Source organism: Nanorana parkeri, unplaced genomic scaffold, assembly GCF_000935625.1.
Source record: "Nanorana parkeri isolate BGI_ZX_2015 unplaced genomic scaffold, ASM93562v1 scaffold269, whole genome shotgun sequence".
Classification (NCBI taxonomy): domain Eukaryota; kingdom Metazoa; phylum Chordata; class Amphibia; order Anura; family Dicroglossidae; genus Nanorana; species Nanorana parkeri.
In genome coordinates, this window is record NW_017306537.1 from 1,442,612 (window position 1) to 1,469,263 (window position 26,652).

Here is a 26,652-nt window from a genome sequence, read left to right on the forward strand (position 1 = left end):
TTTTTGAAAAAACTGTCACAGATTATTCACTGTAATCTTTTTGAGACGTTTTTTCTGATATTGTGTTATATATTTCCAATGAAGTCGTAATGCCGTATTATATTCACTAACCAAAGCTGATTTTATCCATCTACTATCATCTATTATTACTTAATCTTAATCGAAGCTGATTTTATCTATTTATTATTATTCAATTTTACTATTTATTCTTTGTCATCTAAGTTCATCACGATTATTCACTTACGTTTGAATGTCATTTATATCTATTAGCCATAGGCTACACTTTATGTTGTTCACATAGTGATACAAACCATCTTTTTCGTTTACTTTTTATGACTGTTTCGAATACACATAATTTATACATTGATATCCACTGATCACTCAACCCAATCTGTGAATATTTACACATATTTTGTTGACTTTATCTCAAGCGCTGTGTTCCAAGTACTCTATCAGCTCAGACTTTGGCAGTTATATGTGTGTGCATTCCCAAACTGTTGCATGAAACAGTTTGGGTAAGCTTTACAAAGAAGGCAAGGATCCCTTATAAATGCACTGAAACAGCATCTTGACAACTCTAGGGGGTGTATTCACTAAGCTGCCGCAGGCAGCCGAGTGAATGACCGACCTAAAGCGAAGTGAGCTGAACGCTGTTCGGCTATTCACTTCAGGCTGGTACGGCTGATTTCAGACCTATATCGGCTGAAATCAGCCGTACATCGGGTGGCTTCGGGTCGGCCGAACATGCTCAGCATGTTCGGCCGAACCCGAAGTGCAGAAGGAGTTCCACTCAGCCGATCCAACATCTGGATCGGCTAAGCCGAACCTCCGGCAGGCTACTCGCTGCTGTTCGGTCTATTCTTATAGATGCCTAACAGCAGTGAGTGAATAGCCGATTGCCGCTGAGCGGCATTCGGCTCGGCCTCTCTGTGGTACCGAGCAGAACAAAAAATAGTTTAGAAAGTAGAAAAAAAAAATAGAAAACGATTGTGTGGAGCTAGCAATGACAGCTTTTCTATTGGCCGGCGGTACTGCTGCCATCAAAAAAAGAAAGAAAGAAAAAAAAAAAAAAAATAGAAAACGAATGTGTGGAGCTAGCAATGACAGCTTTTCTATTGGCCGGCGGTACTGCTGCCATCAAAAAAAGAAAGAAAGAAAAAAAAAAACTCTCCCGGGCGCTCCGGGAGTCTCCCGCTCCCGGCTGCCAAGGAGAGAAACACTGCTTTTTCTTTATTCTGACACAGAGCCGTGTCAGAATAGAAAAAAAAAAAAGAAATTTTGGCCATAGGAATGCATTGCTAGATTCCTATTGGCTATTTCAATTTGCAATAGCCAATTGCAAACTAGCTATTGTACCCGCCCAGTAGTGGGGACCTGATGGAGAACTGCAGCAGAGGGCGGGTACAATGCTAGTTTGCTATTGCAAAATGAAATAGCCAATAGGAATCTAGCAATCCATTCCTATGGCCAAAATTGTTTTTTTTTCCTTCTATTCTGACATGGCTGCATGTCAGAATAAAGAAAAAAAAAGAATAAGCAGTGTTTCTCTCATTGGCGGCCGGGAGAGGGAGACTCCGGGAGCGCCCGGGAGAGTTTGCTGTCTGGAGATCATTGTCCCTGGTTAGCTGGTAACCAGGGACGCTGATCTCTCTGCAAGTGGCCGGAGCCAGCCGTAAGAACACGGCTGGCTCCACCCAGCTGTCAAAAGAAGGCTGTCGGCTTTCAGCGTGGCTCAGCCGAGCCGAGGCATATGCCTTCGCCTCGACTGAGTTGCTCGGCCAAGTTTGGGACCTGTACGAGCTATAGTGAATAGCCCGTACAGCAGCCCTTCAGTTCTACTGAACTGAAGGGGTCCTGGGGCCGAAGGATCGGCCGAAGCTACGGCTAGATCCTTCGGCTGCTTCGTGAATAGACCCCTAGGTCTTTTTGACACATGACTTTCAGTGCGCAGATATAAACGGCATTTAAGAAAGCCTAGCAATCACTCTACAACAAATATCATCGAGTTAGGACAGTTTGCTCCCAATGATTAAAGCTAAACTACAGCTAAATAATTAAAAAAAAGCCCAGTAATATTTAAATGAGTTCTAAAATCACAGCATATACTATACTGTTCTAATTTCAGCATTGTAAAAGGAATACATACTAGCATTGTTTTAATAATACAATCAAAGATTGCTTTAAAAAATCCCTTTGATGTAGTGAGTGCTGCGTTCTGCCAACCCATCACTTCATCAACTTCCTGGATCCCCAGCGTGCTTTGCATCTCTTTCCCTGCTGCTTGATGTGATGCAATCTCAATTTCTCAAGACTACATAGCCCATCATGCATTGCTTCCAGCAAGCAATGAAACTTCAATCCAGAACTGTCCCCAGCACTAATTTCTCTCTGCTATTAGACCTCCTCATTCTTCTAGTTTGAATGATGGTACAGCGCTATTTAACCAACTGCCTCTGAGCTCAGGCTGTCATCGACCCGCCCCCTAAGATGGCATCATCACGCAGCATGGGTTCTTAGCATTACTGCACTGAACATCACTTGCTTATCATTTTGTTTAGTGAAGCAATAAGGATATTTTTATTAATGTAGTTGGAGCCACGAGTTCTCACCCAAAAAAAATCCTCATCTGCTCAGTGAATCCAGCGTGGTCTTGCTGTGATTTGCCAATCCGCTGCTACAGCCTGAGTTCTGCATCATCATCTTCTTCCCTGATGTAATTGGGACCGTCTGTCTCTTCTGGGTTCTGTAGCTGGCCCCCAAAGACATGCTGTCAGGTCTGCCCACCAGCCACGGTGAGTACCTGCTCCTGCAGCCTCCTGGGATATGTGACATGTGACGTGCATATCCTAGGAGGCTGCAGGAGTAGGAACAAGTCATTCTCACCTAGGCGACAATCAGCAGGGTGGTAGCTGTTGTACCCCAGATATCCCAATGAACCAATCTGCAACTTTCATTTATTGGTCTGAATTTTTTAATCTGACTGATTGTACTTATTGCTATTGGTTATAGTAGCCTTCCCATCATAAATGCTCGCTGACTGCCTTATTAAATACATCTTTATGTTTTGTTGATGGATAAGTAATCATCACCCCAAGAACATGAAGCTATCAGATAGCTAATGTTCTAAACGAACATCCTGACTCATCCCTACTGCCTACTGTCTACAATACTAGACATCTGCTGCAGTATTTCCAAATGGCATCACTGATCAGAGCTGCCAGCAGTAGTTTTCAAGTACAAATTTGATTTGTGTGTACTGTTTACACTGTAAATAGGTTGACAAACTCACGAGCACAGCTCTTTGTATGGAGAATATTTATCTAGAAGTCCAAGACATACGGTATGCCTTGTAGTGTTGTGCCAACTATTCTACCAGGATTGTATCTGACACTGTGTAGAAATAGCCTCATGGGTAAGATGTCTAATGTAAAATACTAAGGGGACTATTTATATATAATAGGTAGTGGACACCGCTATCCACTCTCTGATGGACATCACACTGGACACTAATGTGCTCCACTTTTTACAAGCTATTCATAAAATGCAGTATGCCGTGTCCATGGGTAGTAATGCGTAGGGGCTTTGGTGCGAACTCAGTTCACCTAAGTTCGGCCAATCCCTTCCAAAGTTATGACTGACATACCCCTTCCCGGGCTAATGAATTGGAGCAGGGGGATTCCCCGCCACTTTGAGACATATAAGCACCCCCCCTGCTGCCACTGATTGGCAAGGGAGAGAGGGTGTTAGTCATGTGATATACTTTAATGCCTTGGTTCTCAACTGGTGGGTCGTGACCAAAAGTGGGTAGCGACCCCATCTCCAGTGGGTCACCACATGCCTTCCACTTTTCAAGGTGAGAGGATCCTCGGCCTCCCCCTAGAGAAGCACTGTCAGTTCTCGCATTGAGCAGCCATTAAAAAATATGATGCCCGGTACCGAGTGTCGATGTGGGGTGGGGCTATGGCGCAGAGGGAGCTCCATCCATACATGCATTGCTTACAGCTCATCACATTCTGGCTCCCGACACCTCTACGGGCACGCAAGGAAGCTTTGCAAGCAATGCACATATGGATGGAGATCCATCACAGCACAGCATCCCACACTGGACCCCGGCTGAGGATCCACTCCAGTTTCCATAATGGCAACCCATACGCACCTCCCACCCACAGTTCGATCGCCTGCATCGGAAAACGCAGTACCGCAACATGTAACATTGCAGTGCAACTTGGGTCGCGACTTAATGACCGAGCACAAATGTGGGTCCCAAGGTTACACAGGTTGAGAGCCACTGCCTTAATGCATGGACACTATTGTTATTTGCATGGGCTTGGGTGAACTCGCACCAATAGTAATAGCAGAACTTGGCCATTAACAGGACTCTGAGAGGTCATGGGATGTCCTTTTCCCAACACATAAAGCTAACGTCATCAAGCTAACATGCCAGGATTGTTCTAAAAAAAGTGAGTTATTTTCAGTCCAAGAAGTTTTGAAAATAATAATTACATGGCTACAATCCTTGTGTAAAAGTTTGTGAAATGACCCTATTATTCTTATACCCACCAAGTGTTGAGCTAGATATTGTTTCATGCAAGCAGCTATTCAAACCTCCTGGAAGTAGACAAACATAACATAATGATCTTCAGTTGTTGTGAAACAACATGTTCAGCTATGATCACCTCAACTCTTTGGCTGGCAGTGCATGGGAGAATATTTAACCCCTAACAACTAGAGATCCAAGCCTATCACTGCATTTGTTGTTGTTGGGCTTTATGTAGCTCTGGTTATACCAAGTTTTCTGACCATGTTCCTCAGTGTTGCTTAAAGCCTTTGTAGATGAGCAAATGTAGCTCACTTTCCCATACACTAAGCTGGAATTTAACATAATTTTGAAGCAGACCTTTACCCATACCTTTAAAATAGGGATGTTCAGATACCAGTCCAGATGCCAGTGCCGATACTTGGCATTTTCACGAGAACTATCAGGGTTGCAGCTGGGACCTAGCTCTGACGCTCCACCACTGTCCTGAAATCATTAGTCTGTATTGTTTTTAATATATATATGTTTTTTAAAAAGAATCATACATTAAAAACAGGGGTGTACATATCCCAGGAGCTCCATATGCTCCTTAACCACTTAAAGACCAGGGTGTTAAACCCCCTTCCTGTCCAGGCCATTTTTCAGTATTCAGCGCTGCAGTACTATGACTGACGTTTATTCCGTCATGCAACGCTGCACTGAAACAAATGTTATACCCTTTTTTGGGGACAGATAGAGCTTTCTTTTGGTGGTATTTAATCACCACTGGGGTTTTTATTTTTTACTATATAATAAAAAAAAGTACCCTAAATGTTGTAAAAAAACCTGTTTCCCTATGAAATTTTATGAAACATTTATTATCACCCCAATTTTTTGGTAAAATATAAAAGACGGGGTCACGTCGGGTAAATAGACACCAAACAGGTCAGGCTTTAAAACTGCGCGCGCTCGCGAAATCTCAGAAAACGACCACACCCAAAATTGGCCATAGGCCATAAAAGCTTTTACCGCTCATCAGTTTAATGTTATCAGTAATTAATGGATCTAAAATTATTGCTCTCATTCCAACATTTGCGGCAATATGTAACATGTGTGGCACAATAGGAGGAATCATCGTTTTCGCATGTTGACGCACCCGACACATGTTTGCGTGTGTATGGGGAGGGGGCTTTAAAAAATGTTTTCTGCTATCACATAGGGGACTAAGAAACCCCTATGTGATAGCCAATTCACATAACAGCTACTCTTTATGGAGACATCAGGGGTCTCTAAGACCCCTAATGTCAGCTAGGGACCCCCAGAGAAGCTGATGAAACGGACATCTGCTTCATCAGCTTTTCACCAGCGTCTGTAACCAGAGAGTAAAGCAAAACGCGGCAGTGCGGCTTACACATCCTTTGCAGAAGACGTGTATCCAAACCTCTGTCATTGTCCTTAGTGATGAGACAAGTTGTTTTACATGCTGGTTTGTGAGTGTGCCATGATGCCTTTCTACTGTTCTTCTGTAACCAGAGAGTGACACTGAATGCAGGAAGTGATGTAATATACATCACTTCTTGCAATCGGGGACAAAGAAGAGCTCAAAAGGGAGGTTATGTACTGATCTCCCTTTGATCTCCACTGACAGCGTCGCCATGCCGCACCAGGCACAGCGGATCTCAGGACCGTCAGCGGCGGCGGAGGTACGGGGCACGCACGCAGCTACTGGATTTTTAAGACTCAACTTTTGAGTTTAGTGTAACGTATAATATAAGAATATGTATACAGATTAATTTCCATAGTCTGGACTAGGGATGCACCGATACCAATACAAGCATCGGTATCGGTGGCGATACCGAGTATTTGCATGAGAAATCGTACTTGTGCAAATACTCCGATACAAAAAACTAGTACCTGTGCCGCGTCCGCCATCTTCAGGGACCCTAAACCGCCGCACACAGGACCTCTATCGCGTCTTCAATGAAACAAGATGGCCGCGAACTCCTCCTCCAAGTCCTCAGTCATCTGCTCCATTCTGACCTCTTCTCCCGCTGATTGGCCGATTGGATGATTGACAGGCTTCCTCACCAGTCACTCCTGACTGGTGAGGAAGCCTGTCAATCATCCAATCGGCCAATCAGTGGGAGAAGAGGTCAGAATGGAGCAGATGACTCGATGTCACAGCCTAGTCATCTGCTCCGATTGGATGATGACAGGCTTCCTCACCAGTCACTCCTGACTGGTGAGGAAGCCTGTCAATCATCCAATCGGCCAATCAGTGGGAGAAGAGGTCAGAATGGAGCAGATGACTAGGCTGTGACACGGAGTGGCTGAAGCAGACGTAGAAGACGACACAGCAGGTTAGTACTGCAGCACTGCATGGGGGCTGGGCACAAAAATGCTCTTTAACTACATACAATATTTAAAAATAAATAAAGAAATAACTATGTAGATATTGCTAACTTAGGCTTGTATCCCCCTAGTGGGAAAAAAAGATGAGCACATGTCCAAACTCCAGACCAGAACATTGTATAGTGTGGCACAGCTATATCCAATTCTGCATACCTGGCTTTATATTATAAAAAAATGTAATAATAATATAAAGCCAGTTATACAGAATTGGATATATCTGTGCCACACTATACAGTGTTTTGGAGTCTGGACAAGTGTTCATCTATTTTCCCCACCAGGGGGATACAAGCCTTAGTTAGCAATAGCATGATCTAAATATTCATTTCATTATTCAATGTCTTTTTTTTATATTATAAATTTTATAATAACAGACTCCAAAACAGTGTGTTATTGTATAGTGTGGCACAGCTATATATCCAATTCTGCATACCTGGCTTTATATTATAAAGTTCTTATAATATAAAGCCAGGTATGCAGAATTGGATATAGCTGTGCCACACTACAGAGTGTTCTGGTCTGGAGTCTCTACATGTGCTCATCTATTTTCCCTACTATGGGGATACAAGCCTTAGTTAGCAATGGCATGATAAATATTAATTTCATGTTCATTTCATGTTCATGTTCCTCATAATATTAAGAAACTGACCTAAAATCATGATTTTGTATTGCTTTAGAAAAAATGTGACCTGTCCCTTTAAGAAAAAGTATCGGTAGTTGGTATCGGTGAGTACTTGAAAAAAAGTATCGGTACTCGGGCTTAAAAAAGTGGTATCGGTGCATCCCTAGTCTGGACATACCTGAACTTCTGAACTTTTGACATTCTGAACTTTTAACATAAGACTTATATTTTCTAAAGTGTCATTAAAGCGGATCTTTAATGTCAAATGGAGGGTCAGCTTTTTGCCAGCTCCCTGCCCCCCAAACATTGACATTAAACTATTTACATATTCATAATAAACAAGTAAAAGAGCTTTAAAACACGCCATCAATCCACTCTGTAGCTACTTGTACTGTGAAGTAATTCCTTCTCAAAGATCCTCAAAGATTAGAACAAAGACTCTAGAGTCTTGTTTCCAACAGCTTAAAAACACCTGCGGTTTGTTTACATTAGAGTGTTGGCAGACTGCAAAGATTTTATGGGAACGTTAATGCAATAAAAAAATGGAGAAATTTGCAGTTTTTTCAGGACATCTAATCAGCTATAAATCCCCAGGAACGGTTAAAATGAGTATATTCGTGTATACATTTGCAGAGAAATTAAATGAAAAGAGAATGATCAGTGTTTATAGTTTTTTTTAGCCGTGTAATACAGCTAAAAATGCAGTTCTTTTGTTTTGCAATGCAACAAACAAATTACACATGGCTGCCCACACAGACAGTGTCACTTTGAAGACAATGCTTAAACTCTGGCAGATTAAAAAAAAAGGTAGCTTTACTAAACAATAGCACTTCTTGTTACTTTAATAAACAGCAAGTTATTTTCTTGTCAGTTTTACTGCAGATAACAGATAATTGCTGTGTTTTCTGTGACCTGTACAAATTGCAATGACTAGAGATGCACCAATACTGTTCTTTTGATATCGAGTATGAGTACCAATTTTTTTTTCCAGTACTCACCGATACCAAGTACAGATAACGGTGCCCCGATTATCACGAATCCGGGCAGTGGAGCATAACATGCTGTCCGTCTTCCTGATTGGCTGAGAAAGCCAGTGTTCTATCGAAAAAACACCGGCTTCCCTTGTTGCTAGGCATTCTAGCTTCCTGACCAATCAAGAAGTCAGGTGGCGGGTCATGAGGTGCCGTCCGGCTTCCTGATTGGTCAGGGAGCCAGGCTATCTAGCAACAAGTGAAGCTGGCTTCCTAGCCAATCAGGAACGTCATGACCCACCTCCTAGCTTCCTGATTGGCTAGAAAGCTGGTTTCACTTGTTGCTAGGCAGCCTGGCTTCCTGACCAATCAGGAAGCTGGGAGGTGGGTCATTATGTGCCGTCTGGCTTCCTGATTGGTTAGGAAGCCAGGTTGTCTTTCAATAAGTAAAGCCGGCTCCCTAGCCAATCTGGAAGCTGGGTCATAAACCACAACCCGGCTTCCTGATTGAAAAGGAAGCCAGCTCCATGCTCCCTCCATCCGTTCCTCAAGTCAGCGCTGGAGAATCGGAGAGGGGAGGGGAGGAATCCCTGCAGGGAGCTGTGACTGACAGTGCAAGGAGATGATCGGGAATTGACGGCATGTGTTCGCTCACTTCTCCATCTATAGAGTTTCATTGTCACAAGCCGGCTCTAACTATGGGGATGAGTGAAAATGACTCATTTCATACTTCTCCTTCAAAGGACAGGACAGCACAGAAATAGCCCCATTTACAGTATATGCTGTTGGTCTTTCATTGTCCAATTAGCGACTTGACACCACTGCATTTCATAGCAGTAATAGAGGAATAGTCTCACCCTTTTGGCTACACAGCATGGCAAGGCTGTGTGAATCACAATAGTGACTAAATAGCAATAACGTTGTTAAGGGAGATAAGATCTAACATTCTGGGACGTGCATCTTTTATAAGATTTGAGATTATGCGATGTGTAATTCAGACTATCTGGTTTACTGTATGCGATGCTTGTGTGATTTCATGTAAATAAATTTTTTTTACAAAATATTTTTTAGTACTAACTTTTTTTTCTCTCGGTGCAGTAGGGCCCCTAAATGTTTTTTTAAAATAAATAATAAAGTGTCTATAAAAATGTCAGTTCTTTTTCTGGGTTAATATTCTTTCTTTAAACACACCTATTTGGGGCTTTCTGCTCCCAAGGATGAAAATAGCATATAATGCAGGGCCTGTGGCTATATCCCTCTAAAAGTGCCTTGTCTCCTTTGATCTTGGAATCTAAGCAACGTTGGGCCTGGGAGACCACCTGTGAGTACCATAGGTGCTATAGTTCTTCTTTTTATTATTGTTAGAAATTCTTTCTTGAATGACACTTCCATTTCGATTATAATCTACATCAAAAAATGTTCAGTTGAATGAAAAACGTGTGACTTTAATTATATAGCATAAAGTCAATAGTATACAATGATATAGCAAAAATTAATAAACAAATAGATAATTAAAATATATAGTTCAGAGAATTATGCAGCGTTAGTGATCCCTGAAAATCACCTCGTGTTTAGTCTTAGAAGTTTTTCTGGCTTGTGAGGATTCTAGACAAAAATAGTCTTCAACAGGTGTAATAGCAAAGTCTTCTGTGTGGGTGTGTCTCTCCCAGTGGAAGCGTCTGAGTGTTCTGTCCTTTCGTGTAGTGCCGATGTAATGCGTCGTTCCTTAGAGGTTCCCCCTTCTTATATAATATTATATTCTTATAATCTTATAATCTGACTTAAAAATAACTATTGGTTAATCTTATAAGGTCATATTCTTTTGAAGTTCTATTCTCACTATTCATTGACGTAATGAGGTTCGATACTCTCAATATGGCTTGATCAAACTACTAAGTCATGTACATTTCTAAATAACATACCGTATTTTTCGCTCCATAAGACGCACTCCCCCCCCCCCCCCAAAATACGGGGGGAAATGTGTGTGCGTCTTACGGAGCGAATCCCTAGTTTTTTGTACATTTAGCCCTGCTAAAGCAGAGCTAAACGTACAGTGGAAGTCGCTGCTCGTTTAATACAAGTAATCTATTCAGATCACTTATATTAAAATAGGGTGGCGGCGCAAAAGTACCGCCCCCCCTGTTTTCGGGTCCCCCAAAAAAACTTCTAAGACTAAACACGAGGTGACTTGTGACCATGGGATAGGAGCTCACCATAGAGCCCCTAGAGCAGATGAAGAACATCCGTTCTTCGGCTGCTCTGTGTGATCACTGAGACCGTGGCGCTGTCATCACAGCGCCACCTGTCTCAGCAGTCACTTACTGCAGCTTCTGTCACAGCTTCTGTCACAGAAACTGTCTGCGTCTTATGTACCTGGAGCGCAAAATACGGTACTTCAACCTATTTTAAAAGACAAAGATCTTCTCTATAGACATTCTTCACACTAATATACTCGCATATACTCTCATGTTCTGACATTGTTCTCACATTTGAAGGACAAAGCAAAAGGATGTCTGTCTATTCCAAAGTCCCATTCCTGCAAGCACAAGGTCATATATGTTGAATCATGGGCCCATTTATTTATTCCTCTTAAGCCAAATCATATTTGAACCTAAGTATTTTTCATTTTTTTAGAGAGATTTTCATGTAGCTATAGTTTCCTTAGTGACAGCTGTGTTAGTTCACACATAGTCGGAATTTCTACATTAGGTCCACTTCATTTGTCATCTTCCCATTGGGTGGTACGGACAATTCCCTCGTTGTGATTGGTGGAGGGATATATAAACATGTGGCAGTTTTGTTTTTGTGTTTGCAGTTCGTTAGTAACTTGACAAAGTGCTAGACATGGTCTGAAAATTGTGCTATGTGAAATGGGATCGTGACTGTGCCATGCTTATGTGATTAAGTGAAGGAACTTTTAAGGCACTTTTATACTTGTGTGAGGATGTACTATATTTTTGCATTTTCTGTGCATCTAGGAATTCATCCTTTTTAAAAAACAAACAATCACTGCACTTGCTAGAACTAGTTCCCAAATGATTCTATCCTACATTTTCATAGCTCTTACTGTTAAGAAGCCTTACCGTATGCGGAGGTTAAACCTCTTTTCCTCTTGACGAAAAGAATGCCCCTTTGTCTTCTGCAGTGATCTTAATGTGAATACCTTTGCAACAAACTTACTATATGTACCTTTTTTGTATTTATTCATGGTGATCATATTCCTCTTTAAGTGCCTCTTCTCAAGGAAGAAGACACACACAGGCAGCATCCAGTCTCTGTAAATGAGTCAGGTTCCTGATCATATGATCTCTGTGACAGCTAATCACAGCAGTTGCACAATTAGGATTTTGCCTTTCCATGTTAAGACCCAGTTAGAGGGCTGGCAGGAGGAGACAGCAAGGACTTAAATATAAGCACCACATACTGTGCGTTTTGTAGCTTGGTACCGAGCCAGTCATTAAATATTCTCTCAAAATTAAACACAATCGCTTCAAAAAAACAGATCTCAACTCTTTTTGGTTACGTGGGTGTAAGCCATCTGGTTCAGGTGCTTTATTCACCTTTGTTTTCTTAAACTGTGTCTGGACCAGCTGTCTTTTGAGACTCTGTGGTTAATTTCAGGCTCTGGCAATACTGTCGCCATTGTGGACTTGAGCTCCACCATTTTCCTTTTTGTACACAGACCCGAAGAAGGTATTTAATAGGTTTGTCCCAAGTTACACACTTGGAGTCATCTTGTAGGGGGCCTACAAGCTCAGACTTGATCTTCTTACTATTAATATGTTTAATGAATTTTTGGGAGTTTGTTTTACTTTCTTTTATATTTTTTTAAATCTTGTTGTTTTCATTTTACATCTTTTGTTATATTCCTTGTAACTTTTTAAACACTCTATTCTTTTTGGCTTTTTTTAACATTGGACATGAGCCACATATGATTTATTTTCAGTGTTGAAAATGTATAGCCTCTGGGAATATATTTAGCAGTGTGTTTTGCATATCGTCAATCTGAAACATTCCTATTTCTGTTTTGAGTTCTTTTATGACAATAGTCCCTCCCAATCTAAGTCATGGAGAGCAGCCCTCAACACTGGAACATTTTCTGTCTTAAAATGAAGTGTGTTTAACTAAGATTCAGCAATACCGATTTAATCATAGTGCTCGTTATACACCAAAGCTTCCAACTCATATTTTGCTTGGCAAACTTCTGGCATTAGTGAACAAACACTTTAATCCATTGTTGCCTTCTGCACTTGTATTTACCATATCTTTTTTGAAGTACAAACAGTACTTGTAATTGTTATTGATTAATTTTAAAATTGGAAATCTCCTTATCTCCTGCCATAGCCCTCCCCTCATTTTTCACCATTCCAACCTGCATTTGTGTCTGATCCCCTTCCCCGATCTTAGCTTAAATTTTCCTCCATCCTTCCCATAAACCTATTCCCTAGCACAGAAGACCCCTTCCATTTAGGTGCAAACCATTTTTATCATATAGGTTGTACCCCAATGAAAAGTCAGCCCAGTGCTCTAGAAACCCAGACCCTTCCTTTCACGCTAGGTCTGTAGCCCTCTAAGCTTCCGCTGTCTTTTCCATGTCCCATCTTGGAGGTCCTTCCCTTCAACTTCTAGACTAGTTCTCTAAACTGATTCTGAAGCATCCTTCATTTTCCATGTATTCTGTAATTGGTCCCAACATGGACCAAAACAACCAAGTCAATCCCAGCCCTTCCCAGTAATTTGTCTATCCGGTCTGCCACATGCCTGGCACAAGGGAGACAGCAAACCATTTGGCTAAGACAATCAGGCGACAAATTATCTATCAGATAGTTATGACAGTGCAATCTTCTTAATTTATTTTCCTGAGAAGAAATCTAGAAAACATGCACTGTCTGTACAGACCCCACTGTTCTTATTGCCCAGCTACTGTCACAGAGCATGCTTAGGGTGCTTTTCAAAGCAGTCCCTTTAGCAGGAGAGGAATCTACCATCATGCAGGAGAAATCGTAGTTTGATCTAGTTGATCCCAAGCAGTTTATAGCTGTTGCCATGCTTTTTATAAGCAAGGAAGGAAGGGCACATTTTTTACAGCAGACAATGCTAATAAATGGTAATGCAGACATATCAATAATTATACATGGCAATTCAGTGCTCATTCAAACTGTATTAAAGCGGACCTTTACCCATATCTTTAAAAAAAAAACAAATACACTTCTAGAAATGTTTAGTAATGACAATCTACAAACACATACTTCTAGATAATTGCAGGCTTTGTATTCTTGGCATATCTTACTTTTCTTCCCCAGTCTTCTGACAATAGCCATGTTTACTAAGGGCAGATTACTAGATCTTCTTTTACTTCCTAAAAATCTGGCCCATGCGACTAGGACATGTGACCATGCACATCATCTTAGGGGAGGCAAATGCCTTTCCCTGAGATGAGATTTCCCAGCTCTGCTGATGTAACCTTCCCAGGATGCAATGCATGGGCAAACTGAAGTCATTTTGCCCTTTCAAAGCAGGAAGTGCATGCTCTGCTGGTGTAAGTATTTCACAGCATTTTACACTTGACATGTCTATGTTATTATTAATCATCATACATAGAGGGATGCATTGCTAGAATTTTTGAGTGTAAAGGTGCGCTTTATGGCTGGAGGAAAGGTCCACTTTAATTATTAGGTAATAAGAAAACTTACTCTCATCTGGGTTGGGAGAGGCAAGGATAGCACTGTGCTTTCTTTTCACTTCCTCTACATTCTCAGCAATTTTGTCAATGAAACCTCTGATTTCCTCCACCTGCAGACAAAAAACATAGGCCATAGACCCTTGGTTATGTACATAGGTTATTGCGCCTCTCTTCTAATACATAATGGAATTAGTCTGTGTATTGCTGTGGATCTCTATGCTCTTATCGATTCAAATTCTGCAAACAAAGGTAACTTATAGCCAAAATTACTGGCTTATAGCACTAGAGACCTAGGTTTTAAAAAAAAGATTTGCAGCACTTTTCTGTCATTGTGGCTGTATTAGATAGTCCTTTGCCAAATTCATGAAAGCCATGCAATAGCTATGACTGCAACAAATTCAGGTAGTTCCTATGTGTGGCACTTTTACAGTCTGGGGCTATAAATGCAACAAATTCATTAAGAAATACCCCTTAATCGGTGATAAGAAATATGTAGGTAAATTAGACTTTGTTCATGTTGGAGTAAACTGCATAGACTTTGTATGGTCTGTTTTTCTATACACAAGCTTCTTCTAGGTGTCTCATTTACCTCTCTATAACCCAAAAATATACAGCTTTTGCACTCTAACTATATGACATGCTAGTATGTTGATCATACCGTGCGGGCGCTGGATGGATCAGCTGTGGGCTCAGCCAGGCAGCATAGGCTGCAGTGACAGTGACAGGTAGTCTGTTGGTTACTCATTAAGATGGCCGCCGCTCAGCAACAGCGCGGCGGCCATCTTTAAATCTGGACAATGTACTGGCAGCCTGGCAAGCCACAGGCGGATTCTGCCGGAAAGACACGTGGGAGGCTGTCCTTGCCTTGCTATGAGGAGCAGGGATGAGGAGCAGGAGCTACAGCTAACAATCTGATTGTACAATCTCTGCATAATTCCCTGGATGTATACCACCAACTGTAGCTTCAGGGCCATTGTAAATAGTCTATTCAGTGCAATGTCCAAGGAAGAAAAATATGGCAGGGGAGTCTACGGAGAAGTGTTTAGAGCCCATTGAAAAGGAATAACCACGATCAATGCAATGCATGTCAACATGCCAAAAAATGCGCATCAAGATGTGCTTAAATTTTTTTAAAAATTAGTGATTTCACAGATGTACCTTCAATAGTGAAAAGGAACCAAATTTTCCAAATCATCCAAATGTGGCCACTTTGATTGTTTGATAAAAATGCTTGCACATACATTTTTGCAGATTTGCTTGGAACATAGTAACAGTCATATTGTTGAGTAACTGGATTTATGGAAATCTGTACTGGCCCATTCACACCATTGCAATGCATTAGCATACAAACGTTGATTAGCGTTATGTCACCTGTTAACAGGTGTTGTATTAAAGAAGAAATCTGGGTGGAAATTTTATTAACCCTTGCAGTGGGGCTACCCCCGCATTGCAAGGGTTAAGTGCTCGTTTTTGTCTAGGGTTTAAAATAAAAAAGTTATACTTATCCGAACTGCTAAGCCAACTCCCTGCTTCTCCAGTCACTGAATCGTGTCTTCTCCGCTGCATAGATGGAATGTTCCTTAGCGTCCGCATGTCTATACACTTGTATAGAACATGATGACACAAGGATTCTTCGACCGCTGCAGAGGAGAGGGAGAGAGGCTCTAAGGACCAGTCTAAAGGTGCCCGTACGATAATCGGCGACCTCTTCTACTGTAAGGTCGCACGACATTCGTCTTCCGAGCACGCTTGAAAACCTGCCGAAAATCGTACGATTTTCGGCGGGTTAGTGGTGTGCTCAGGAGACGAATGCCGCACGGGCCGGTGTGTGCAAGCGCACACTGCCTGCTCAGCACTGCAATCATCGCAAGCCCTCCCCTCAGCGGGGAGGGCTTGCGATGATCACAAGCACAATCGGCCTGTCCAAGATGTCGTGCGATGGTTGTATGGTGTATGGGCAGCTTTAGAACAAGCTGGCTCGGCTCGAATGATCGGGTGAGCATGACTTTTTTTTTTTTTAGCATCTAGACACAAACAAGCAGTAAACCCTTGCAGCGCAGGGGTTGCCCCATTGTAAGGGTTGATCACATTTTTACCTGGAGTCCTTTTTTAAGGCTGTCTATTATAGGACCACAGCAAACATTAGTGCATTGGCATTCATTGCACTGCAACGCATATCCGCTGGCAAAGTGTGTTGGGATGTCATTCAAATTGAATAGCACCACAGAGCACCGGTGCATGTAAGGTATGTTGCCACGTGTTACCGCAATGCAATGGTGTGATTGGTTTCTCAGAGAACCTCTTCAGAAGGGATAAACGGATGGAGCAACAAATGCTTTTTTATTTTTACAGATGTATGCAATGTCCTGTTAATTTTAAACTGGACAGTGAGCTGAGTAGCATCTCGTGCTCTACAATTGTGTGGATTCTGGGATTATTCCTGCCTGAGCCCAGGTGCATTCATGAAAATAGCTGCACGACTAATTGCCTATCTTTCAGTCCTTATTAAGCCCATATTGTTATGAAACCAGCAGTCTACTGACAGACAGGCTGGCATTGTTCTGATGTTTTCTCCTAATGCAGCAAGAAAAATTGAATTTTCAGGTTTCAGATATCTACATGCTGAATATCATACCTGTTCAAAAAATTCATCCATGAATCGGTCTCGATCCAGACTGACAGCCACTTCATCATCTTCATCTTCGTCTTTAGCCTGCAAGACATAAAACACCCAGGTGTTTATTAATTTTGTATTTTTTACCATTAATATTACAGTTTCATAGACACAGAGGGAAATTGTTTTGTGGGTTGTTGAGTGCACACAGAGGGAAATTGTTTTGTGGGTTGTTGGGTGCACCCAGAGGGAAATTGTTTTGTGGGTTGTTGGGTGCACACAAAGGGAAACTGTTTTGTGGGTTGTTGGGTGCACAGATGTGTCAGGATCTGTACTGCAGCTTGCAGAGTGTCATATCCAGTACATTTCTGCCACTTTCCAGATTTTCATCCTTCTGTAATCCCCTACTGATGACAATGAAGGTGTTCTTTTACATAAATAGATATATGGCATGATTAATATATTCAATACCATTGAAGTGCTTCTGGAGAGGGGTAAAAGCACCATGCTACTGGAATCAGCAGCGCCCCAAGCAAGGAGTGGTTATCTGGGATGCTATTATGCTAATTCTTTCATTAATGGCTATCTTTCCCATTTTACTAAATAAACCAATCAACTATGCTAAAAAGTGATTTTATATCTAGGGGCTAAATACACATTCTAGCTATAATTTCAATCAATCATTTACCTTTTATCTTTTTCAAATATGCATTTCAGCAGTCTTCAATAGAATATGCATGGCTAATTAAGGCTCACAGTAGTGTGTGGAGAATTAGGATATGCTAAAAGAAAGATACATCTACAATAGTGACCTTGACATTGAATTTATTTGTAAAAAAAGCCTTTCCAGCAATTAATTTGTACCTCAAACCACATGCTTATCTTCAGTAACACATTAAAAAGCTCCAGGCTTCTTTGACCTAGTCTGCTAAACTAAGCATGTTCACAAAGGATCCTCCAATAGGTCGCAAGCTGAGCAGTGTGATCAATTATGGTGAACAGATCTGTGATAGGCAGATGTTAATACTTGGCAGGGATAGGCAAACTAGATGGCTAGTGTCTAAAGGATTATGGATAGTAATTCCGAACGAAGGACTAATCCCAGAAGCCAGCATCTCAAAAAAAGGTGCACAACACCTGAAGTTCTCACAAATGTTAATAGGCTGCTACAGAACACAACCAGTCTGGGAAGAAATGACATCACTGATGTTGTAGCTGTTTAATAATTATGAGCCCAGCATTATAGTCGTGTGCTACTGGTCCAAAGTGAACTAATGGCACATACTACCATGCACAGTCTAGAGCTGCAGCTAACGATTATTTTCAAAATCGATTAGTTAGCCGATTATTAAGTTCGATTAATCGGTTAATCGGATAAACAATAAAATTTTAAAAAATGGCTCCAGTGATGGACTACAAGTTTGTATTGAGATTGCAGTCCATCACAGGAGCAAGCTTGGAGCGGTGGAAGTAAAAAAGAAAAAAAATAGTGTGGTGTGCAATATAGTGAAATGGAAAGTGTAAAATTATACAGCAATGAATGGCATCGGCTATAGAGGACTACAAATCCCAGCAATAGTACATTATACAGCGCAATGCAGAATATCACCAGCTATTGAGGACTACAACAAATCCCAGCAATAGTACATTATAGCTGGCGGTATTCTGCATTGCGCTGTATAATGTACTGTTGCTGGGTTTTGTAGTCCTCTATAGCTGGTGGTATTCTGCATTGCACCACTGTATAATGTATTACTGCTGGAATTTGTTGTACTACTCTATAGCTGGTGGTATTCCGCTGTGTAATGCATTATTGCTGGGATTTGTAGTCCTCTATACAGCGCAGTGCAGAATATCACCAGCTATTTAGGAATACAACAAATGCCAGCAATACATTATACATACAGTGTACAATGTATTGCTGGGATTTGTATTCCTATGTATAATATACAGCACAATGTACCATCAGCTATCGAGGAATACAAATCCCAGCAATACATTATAGAGCACCATGTGGGGGGGAGTGCAGGCTTACCTGAGCAGTCTTCCAGCAACTTGCTTCTGAGATCGGACCTGTCTATTGGCGGCTGTCATCCCCCCACACCTGCTCCTCCTTACTACATCTCCCCGCGTCCCTAAGATCGGACCTGTCTATTGGCGGCTGTTATCCCCCCACACCTGCTCCTCCTTACTACATCTCCCCGCGTCTCTTTGCCGATCGTGGATGTGGGTGAGCGGTGAGTGTGAGACGGGGAGGAGGTGCGGCGTGAAGAGCGGGGATGCGGGCGGGTCTGGCAGCAGCGAGTGAGGTGGGGAGGAGGTGCGGCGCGCAGCGTGTGTGGAGTCGTGAACGGGACCAACTGATCGGAAGCCGATTAATCGATTATTGAAAAAGTTGACAACTTTTCCAATAATCGATTATAATCGATTATGTCGATTAGTTGTTGCAGCCCTAGCACAGTCCAACACTACACTGAGTTATTTTTATCCCTGTAAAATTCTCAAACATACTACATGGGGTCTAATTAGTAAGGAACAAATCAATGTACAAAGTACAATAATCAAGAGCACCTATCAGCTATCACAGTTCACTGGTATAAGTGGCATAAATTGATATATTATAGTTGCTATGCATTGATTCACTTAGCTAAACATTATTAAATACACCAAAGTGTTGTTTAATGACTAAGGAATACAGAAATCTTCTAAGTGCACTAACAGTTAGCAACCAATCACAGAGAGCTGGACAAATTTGCTTAGAGATAGAATCTGACTGTCTGTCGATTATCATTGATTGCATAGAATACTACAATGAAATTCATGGGCCAGCTTGTCCAATCCAGGAGCCAGCAGGATTTTTTATGGGAGCCAGCTCCATTGGCAACGAGAAAAAAACTAAAAAGTTAGGTGCCAGCTGTAATTTTTAGGGAACATTGTCTACCTGGCTGCTAGTATTTGTCCAGCTCCGATATATATTATGCACCTCTATCTAGTGCCCTTCCATCAGAACCGCCTGAATTCTTTGTGGATTTGGTGCCGACACAATAGCTTCAGGCAGTTGTTGCAGATTTATTTATTGGCTGCACCTACATACTGCAATCCTTCTGTTCCACCTCATCCCAAAAGATTTATGCTCAGTATGCCAATTCTGACCCAACCATTAGAAATCCAACTACATCAAACCAGGAAACATTTTTATACTAGTTATAATTGTTGGTTTTGCTCCTCTCCTGCCTGCGGTTGCCTCGTTGTCCTAGGTAAAGGGAGCCGACCATGCATGCTGCTTTAGCTCAAGGTTTGTGTGTTCAGTAATTCCATTGTGCACAACACTGCTGCTGAAAAGTGATTGTATTGGCAGTTGTGTGGACTGTCACAACTGGCCATTCTACATTTATACAAATCTTTATATAAAAACTAGCATGTAAAAATGGCAGAAGGTCATCCATTTCTGAACCTAGAACCACCACATCTGTCACCAATCATGCCATGGATAAAATTGTTCGGATGATGCATTTTCCCTTTTCTAATGTTTGTTCAACAAGCGAACCTCTTGATCTTATCTGTATGCTTTACACATTAAGTTGCAGCCACACAGTTTTCAGTTTATTTGCATTGGAGAGCAGGTGTACCATGGACACTGAATCCCCTTATCTGTTTCTATCTAACATTGTACAGCATGCTTTTTTTTCCCACAGAGTCTGAACAGGGAATCCTCTTTGAAGCCTAAGGGATAATATTTGCAACAGGGAAAACCTAGCTATATCACCCAAGATACAATGTATTTATTGCTATACCCTAGAGGTCAACAGTAAGAGCTGCATTGTTTTTTTTAGCCCAATGTGATTCTCCACATGGTTACCTGTACTTGTATAGATACCTTACAGCAGGATAGCAAAGCTAGCAGGAATGATTTCATAGCTAAGTGTTGGCATAGGGCACAAGCATCATTTGCTTACACAGTTTGATTCCCTGCAGAAGGCAGCAGCTCCAGTGACTACATGAGTATCATGGGACCAAAACAAATGATTACAGTTTAGTTTAAATGAAGAAAGGCTCATCAACAGATACTGTACATGCCTTTACTAACTGCTCTCACCCACACAACCCATCTCCTCTTTGTTAAAACGAACTCAGATACTCTCTACCCATATTCAATACCCATTTGATATTTATAATTTATATCCATGGTAGAGAGCAAGTCATTAAATTCCAATCATAAACGACCGATTATTGGATCTACCGATTAGTAAGGCCGATAGTCAGAATGTTTTAAATAAATCGCTATCAGTCTTAAATTTACTGATATTACCAATAAGTGCCAACAGTGAAGAGGAGCCTCCACCAGCAGGTGCCCTGCTGCTGCTAGATTCCGCAGCCGGCAAGTGAATGTAAACTGCAGGCAGTGGGCAGGAGCAATAGCCAGCCCAGTAATTGCACCCACCCACTACCTGCTGTCAATCAGTAGAGGAGCGGACCTGAGAGAGAACTTTCTCTCTCAGGTCCGCTCCTCTGTTGATTGACAGCAGGCAGTGGGCAGGTGCAATAGCCAGCCTGCAATTGGCTACTGCAATTTGAAATAGCTCCCACCCACTGCCTGCTGTATACATTCAGCTGCGGAACCTTGCTGCTGGCAGATGAACACATAGCCCAGTGTCCGTTCTGTGTTCATCTGCCTGCTTTAGATTCTGCAGCTGCAGTAAACAGAATATCGGCACCTGATATCAGTTATTGGACTGAAAGGTGGCCCATAATCGGTATTGGTTCTGAAAAATGTATTTCATCGACCCCTTATATGCAGACCCAAATAATACAATTCTATAATATATAATATTAGTTAAAAATTGGGACAACCTAACCTGGGGACGCAGAGATAATTAATGGGAGGTTAATTATGACAGATATTTGGTTGTGGCTGTGGAATACATCTACATCTTTATTTCAGCTGATCCATCTTCCACTGTTTACATCCTTCCTGCATGTAAGTGGGTGGATATGGCAAACAGATCAGCTATTTTCCAGCCTTCATTTCGACGTCTTAGCGCTAAATCCTCAATAACCATGACAAGTGTCACTTGGCAGCATAAATCAGTCTGTTTGGTGAGTGACTTTTATTGCTTTAGAAGGGCTCATAACAATGAATGTACCATACAACTGCAAAACAGAAAGGCCATTTGTGTTTAATTCATCTCATATCTCCTTTCATTTTTTTTACCTTACAAAAATGGTAGATCCGGCACTTTGGTATCATTTAAAAGCCAGCTAATATAAAAAGGACATGTCCCTGCAGATCTCCCCCATTTTCCGCTGAGAATAGAAGATATGTCATTTAAGCTAAAGCTATCCAGTTTACAACCAGTTTCTTCTCTGCTACCATGCTGCTTAGTAAATTTGTTTCAGCTTCCCCTGAGACCGGTTATTTCTCTTATCCATCACAGCATACTTCCCTGACCTGCTCAGATGTACAGCTGGAATATCGCCCACTAAACCATGAGATACGAATCGATCCTTTTTGGTGCTCTATAGTGATGTGCTTGTTCTGATGTGTGTGGGATAACTTGTTCTAATTATACCTACTTCTAAACTGGTTATACCTAGACATACATAAGCTGAAAATTTGTCAAATATGTGCTTAGAACAGAGACAGTGTACATCAATCCTAACAATTTAGCAGATGGATGAGGTTTTGTATGTATTTGCCACTTCTGCACCTTCGTTGCGACAGTTATGTGAAGATCCAAGACATACCTGAGACAGTTATGTGAGGATCCTAGACAGGCCTGAAACAGTTATGTGAGGATCCAAGAAGGATCTGAGACAGTTGTGTGAGTATCGAACACGGATCTGAGACAGTTATGTCAGGATCCAAGACGGATCTGAGACAGTTATCTGAGGATTGAAGACGGATCTGACACAGTTATCTGAGGATCCAAGATGGATGTGAGACAGGTATCTGAGGATCCAAGACGGATCTAAGACAGTTATGTGAGGATCCAAGATGGATCTGAGACAGTTATGTGAGGATTCAAGACAGACCTAAGAAGTTATGTGAGGATTCAAGATGTACCTGACACAGTTATATGAGGATCCAAGATGGATGCGAGACAGGTATCTGAGGATCCAAGACGGATCGGAGACAGGTGAGGATCCAAGATGGATGCGAGACAGGTATCTGAGGATCCAAGACGGATCGGAGACAGGTACCTGAGGATCCAAGGCAGTTATCCGAGGATGCAAGACGGATCGGACAGGTATCTGAGGATCAAAGACAGATCTGAAACAGGTATCTGAGGATCCAAGACGGATTTGAGACAGTTCTCTAAGGATCCAAGATGGATGTGAAACAGTTATGTGAGGATCCAAGACAGACCTGAGAAGTTATGTGAGGATTCATGATGTACCTGGGACAGTTATGTGAGGATCACATGTCTGAAGATCCAACATGGATCTGAAACAGTTATGTGAGGATCCAAGACAGACCTGAGAAGTTATGTGAGGAATTATGATGTACCTGGGACAGTTATGTGAGGATCCAAGATTCATCTGAGACTCATTCAAGCAGTGTCGTTCATTCCTTCTTTTTTACAATTTGTGTTTTTTACCCAGTGATCCTGTCCGTTTCTTGACTTTGCACCAACTGCACCTACATGGCACCAAATACCAACCAACTAATTTTCTGAAAAATGAAATTATTTGGCACAGATTGTGTGACTTTTCAATTGGTTTGTGGTTCCTGCAACTTGGGTTTTTTCATATTTGGCTTACTAGTCATATCTTACTAGTCAAACCCATCAAACTGAAGTATTATTTGGTGCATTCATAAAATGAGTGCCCCGAGCACCAAATATTTGGTGCACCTTCAGTAGTTTATATGGTCTGTTGTCTCCCAGCTTTTGAATGTGCCATGTATGAGGCTGGCCAGTAAACAAATGCTTATAAATAAATGTTATTACAGACCTTCAAAAGTTACTTTCTTTACTGAGACAACTTTTCCTCCAATTAACACCTGATATCATATTTGCACATACACTGTCATGGTTTGTAAAAGGTGGCTGATGTTATGAAAATAAAGGTGGGAGTTGAGTTTCTCTATAGTTTACATGTGGAAAGGCTGTCATGTTAAAAGTCCTCATTCACATGGTCCTATGTATTTACGCAAGATTCTGCTGGCTGCAAGATCTTGCAGAGAAATATATCCATATGCTGTATGCATGTAACATTCATGGTGCTTCAAGGGATTTGCTAAGGACACAAAGTAGTGTGCAGAATTTGGCAACAGTCGCACAGAGACTCGCAGGGACCTGCACTACTACTGCTGGAAGTTGGCGGATTGGATGTGCTGGAAGAAACAGACTGGACAATGTGACGGGCTGGATGAAGTGATGAGCTTGGCAAGGATGTGCACATCATCTATATGGAGATGCTACAAGGTAAGTTGGACACCACACAATAGGGAGATGTAAGTAACAATAGTGTGTAATCAGTGGCTAAAGAGCCACCGACTACACACTGTAGATATTCACTGTCAGCCCTGAGCAGTGACATAAGCCAACAGGGTCCATGTACATTGTACGTTATACGAATGTAATGCATACAAACATTTATATGCACAAAACATAAAATACAGTTTAAAATATGGCCTTGGAAGCAGTTTTGTTCTATTTATTTTTCCACTGCAACATTATGCTGCCATGTACAGCTGTGTGAATGGGTACATAGCGTTCTACGCTGCTTCGTACAGATGCGTACAAAAGTATAACTATAGGCATCTGTACGCAGCATCTTTTGAGGCCCATGTGAAGGTGTTGTGAAATCAAATTAAATTCAGTTTGTGGGCTTGCTGGTTTTGAAACCACTGTGCAAAACCATATATGCAATGTTTACATACTATGTATGTATATATCACTATACATATTTTGTGAGGAAGCTTTACTGAAACCACCTGCTCTCTAAGGATCTATTAGCCCACATAAATCTTGATTGCTAAGGGTTTTCTGTGACCCAATTTCAGAGGTTAACGAATGAGAGATTGCACTAGATGTGCAGCGTTCAGAACCCAAACACGTCCATAAATACTGCAGTATTTCCAGGGAAGAACTACAGTGCAGCTCTTGGAGGATTACCAGAGAGGAGCTGTCACTGGCTTCTTGATGTTATGTGGGAAGGCAGTGTCGCTCCCACCTCCCTCACATTACAACAAGAGAATTACTGGCCGTGAGAGAGCAGAGCTGACACTGTCATATATCATCCTCTCTACAAGAACTGAACTGCAGATGAATCTTTCCTCCCACTTATGTAGAACTGTGTATGCCGAACAAGAGGATGGCATGCCAGGGCAGCCAGTTCTACAGAGCACAAGATGAGAAACAATAAAACAAAGCATCACAGAAGCACTAGACTAAAGCTGAGCAGGAGTCCCTTTAAAGATGGGACCCCTTTATTCCTGCTATGGCACAGCATTACTGGAGACGATGGGGGAGCCATTTTCAACTGTCCATTTATACAGTACAATCAAACCAGAAAAAAGGAGTTTTAGTAAGTGACTATTTTTTTCATCAAATGCTTTCCTGAAGAGCATTTAAAAAAAGGGTACAGTTGACGCAAAGTTGGGATCATTTTAAAACATTTTCCAGTTGCTAAAGCAAGCCTGCTTGTAGTTCTGTGTTAAAGGAGAACTCCAGGATTTTATTTTTTTAAATCTGCAGTGAAAAAACAAGTTAGGTGTATACTGCTTTAAGTATTGCTGTACTTTTTCATTTTTACATATTCCTGCAACTATACCACAAGTAAAATTCTCACTATACTTCAGGCCTGCTGCTACAGGAGAGCTGTGACTCCCATACATGAGGGCCACATTGTTGTTTGTCTGCCTATCCTCTCCCTTTGCTCATTCAAAGGACCCTTTGTAGTCTGTAAATGGTTCACAGAATACAAAGTGTTCAGAAAATGGAAAAGAGGAGAGGAAGGGCAAGTAAACAACACTATGGCTTCAGTATACAGGGGTGTGGAAATTTTGGGAAAAACTACTTGTCCAAGGACTAAAGCGGGGGCCGAATCTACTTGTCCCTCATGACAATCTACTTGTCCTGATACAAAAAAAATAATTTTAACCAAAACCGTATTTAGCAGTGCTAAGAAGCGCTTCTCATTGGTCAGTGCCGTCAGGTGATTGCGTTGACCAACCAGTGCTTGCAATTTGCGAGAGAAATTCAGACTACATGGAATAGGTACAGATAGTACACTCGTACTTGTGGACGGGAAGGACCGTTTGCCGAAAGGTAAGTATAGTGGGAGGGAGATTTGTGCGAGTAATTCAATTTTCCCAAATTACTTGGGAAAGTGAATATACCCTTTAGGGTTGGTGCAGACTTGGGGATTCCCAGGACGTGCGATCGTGTGCGGTTGCATCCGCATGTATGGGGTTACATCTGCGTGGCAAACGCTGAAAAAAAGGTAGATGTACCTATTTTCACGACATGCACCGCGCAGTGTTTTCAACCGTGATCGCCCGCGGCGGTATTGCAGTAGGAAAACGCGCAATCTGCCTGCGGATGACTGGGGTGCCATTAGAAAATAATTTCACTGACAGCACGATCGGCGGTGGTGTGCGATTCCGTGACCACCCAGCCATCTGCTCGGTTTCGTGCACGATGACCGGGCAGTCACAGATCGCACACCACTGCTGATCGCTCTGGCAGTGCCATTATTTTGTAATGGCACCCCAGTCATGCCAGGCAGAGTTGCTAGAACTCCTGTGACAGGAACGAGCAGCGGCCGCCGGGGACAGAGGCTGGGGGAGGTGACAGAGCCTGTCACAGCTCCACCGTCCGGCTTCGTCAC

General features: G+C 41.9%; 1 protein-coding gene across 3 annotated transcripts in view; it reads right to left on the reverse strand.

Annotated features, from left to right (window-relative positions):
- STX1A (syntaxin 1A) overlaps positions 1-26,652 on the reverse strand; it is a 124,176-nt gene that overhangs the window by 37,266 nt on the left and 60,258 nt on the right. For all 3 annotated transcript variants that reach the window (XM_018557160.1, XM_018557162.1, XM_018557161.1), the window contains exons 2-3: positions 16,837-16,914; positions 14,212-14,311 (exon numbers count right to left, since the gene is read on the reverse strand). In XM_018557160.1, the coding sequence (XP_018412662.1) occupies positions 14,212-14,311; positions 16,837-16,914 (178 nt within the window). The remainder of the gene's footprint in view (positions 1-14,211; positions 14,312-16,836; positions 16,915-26,652) is intronic.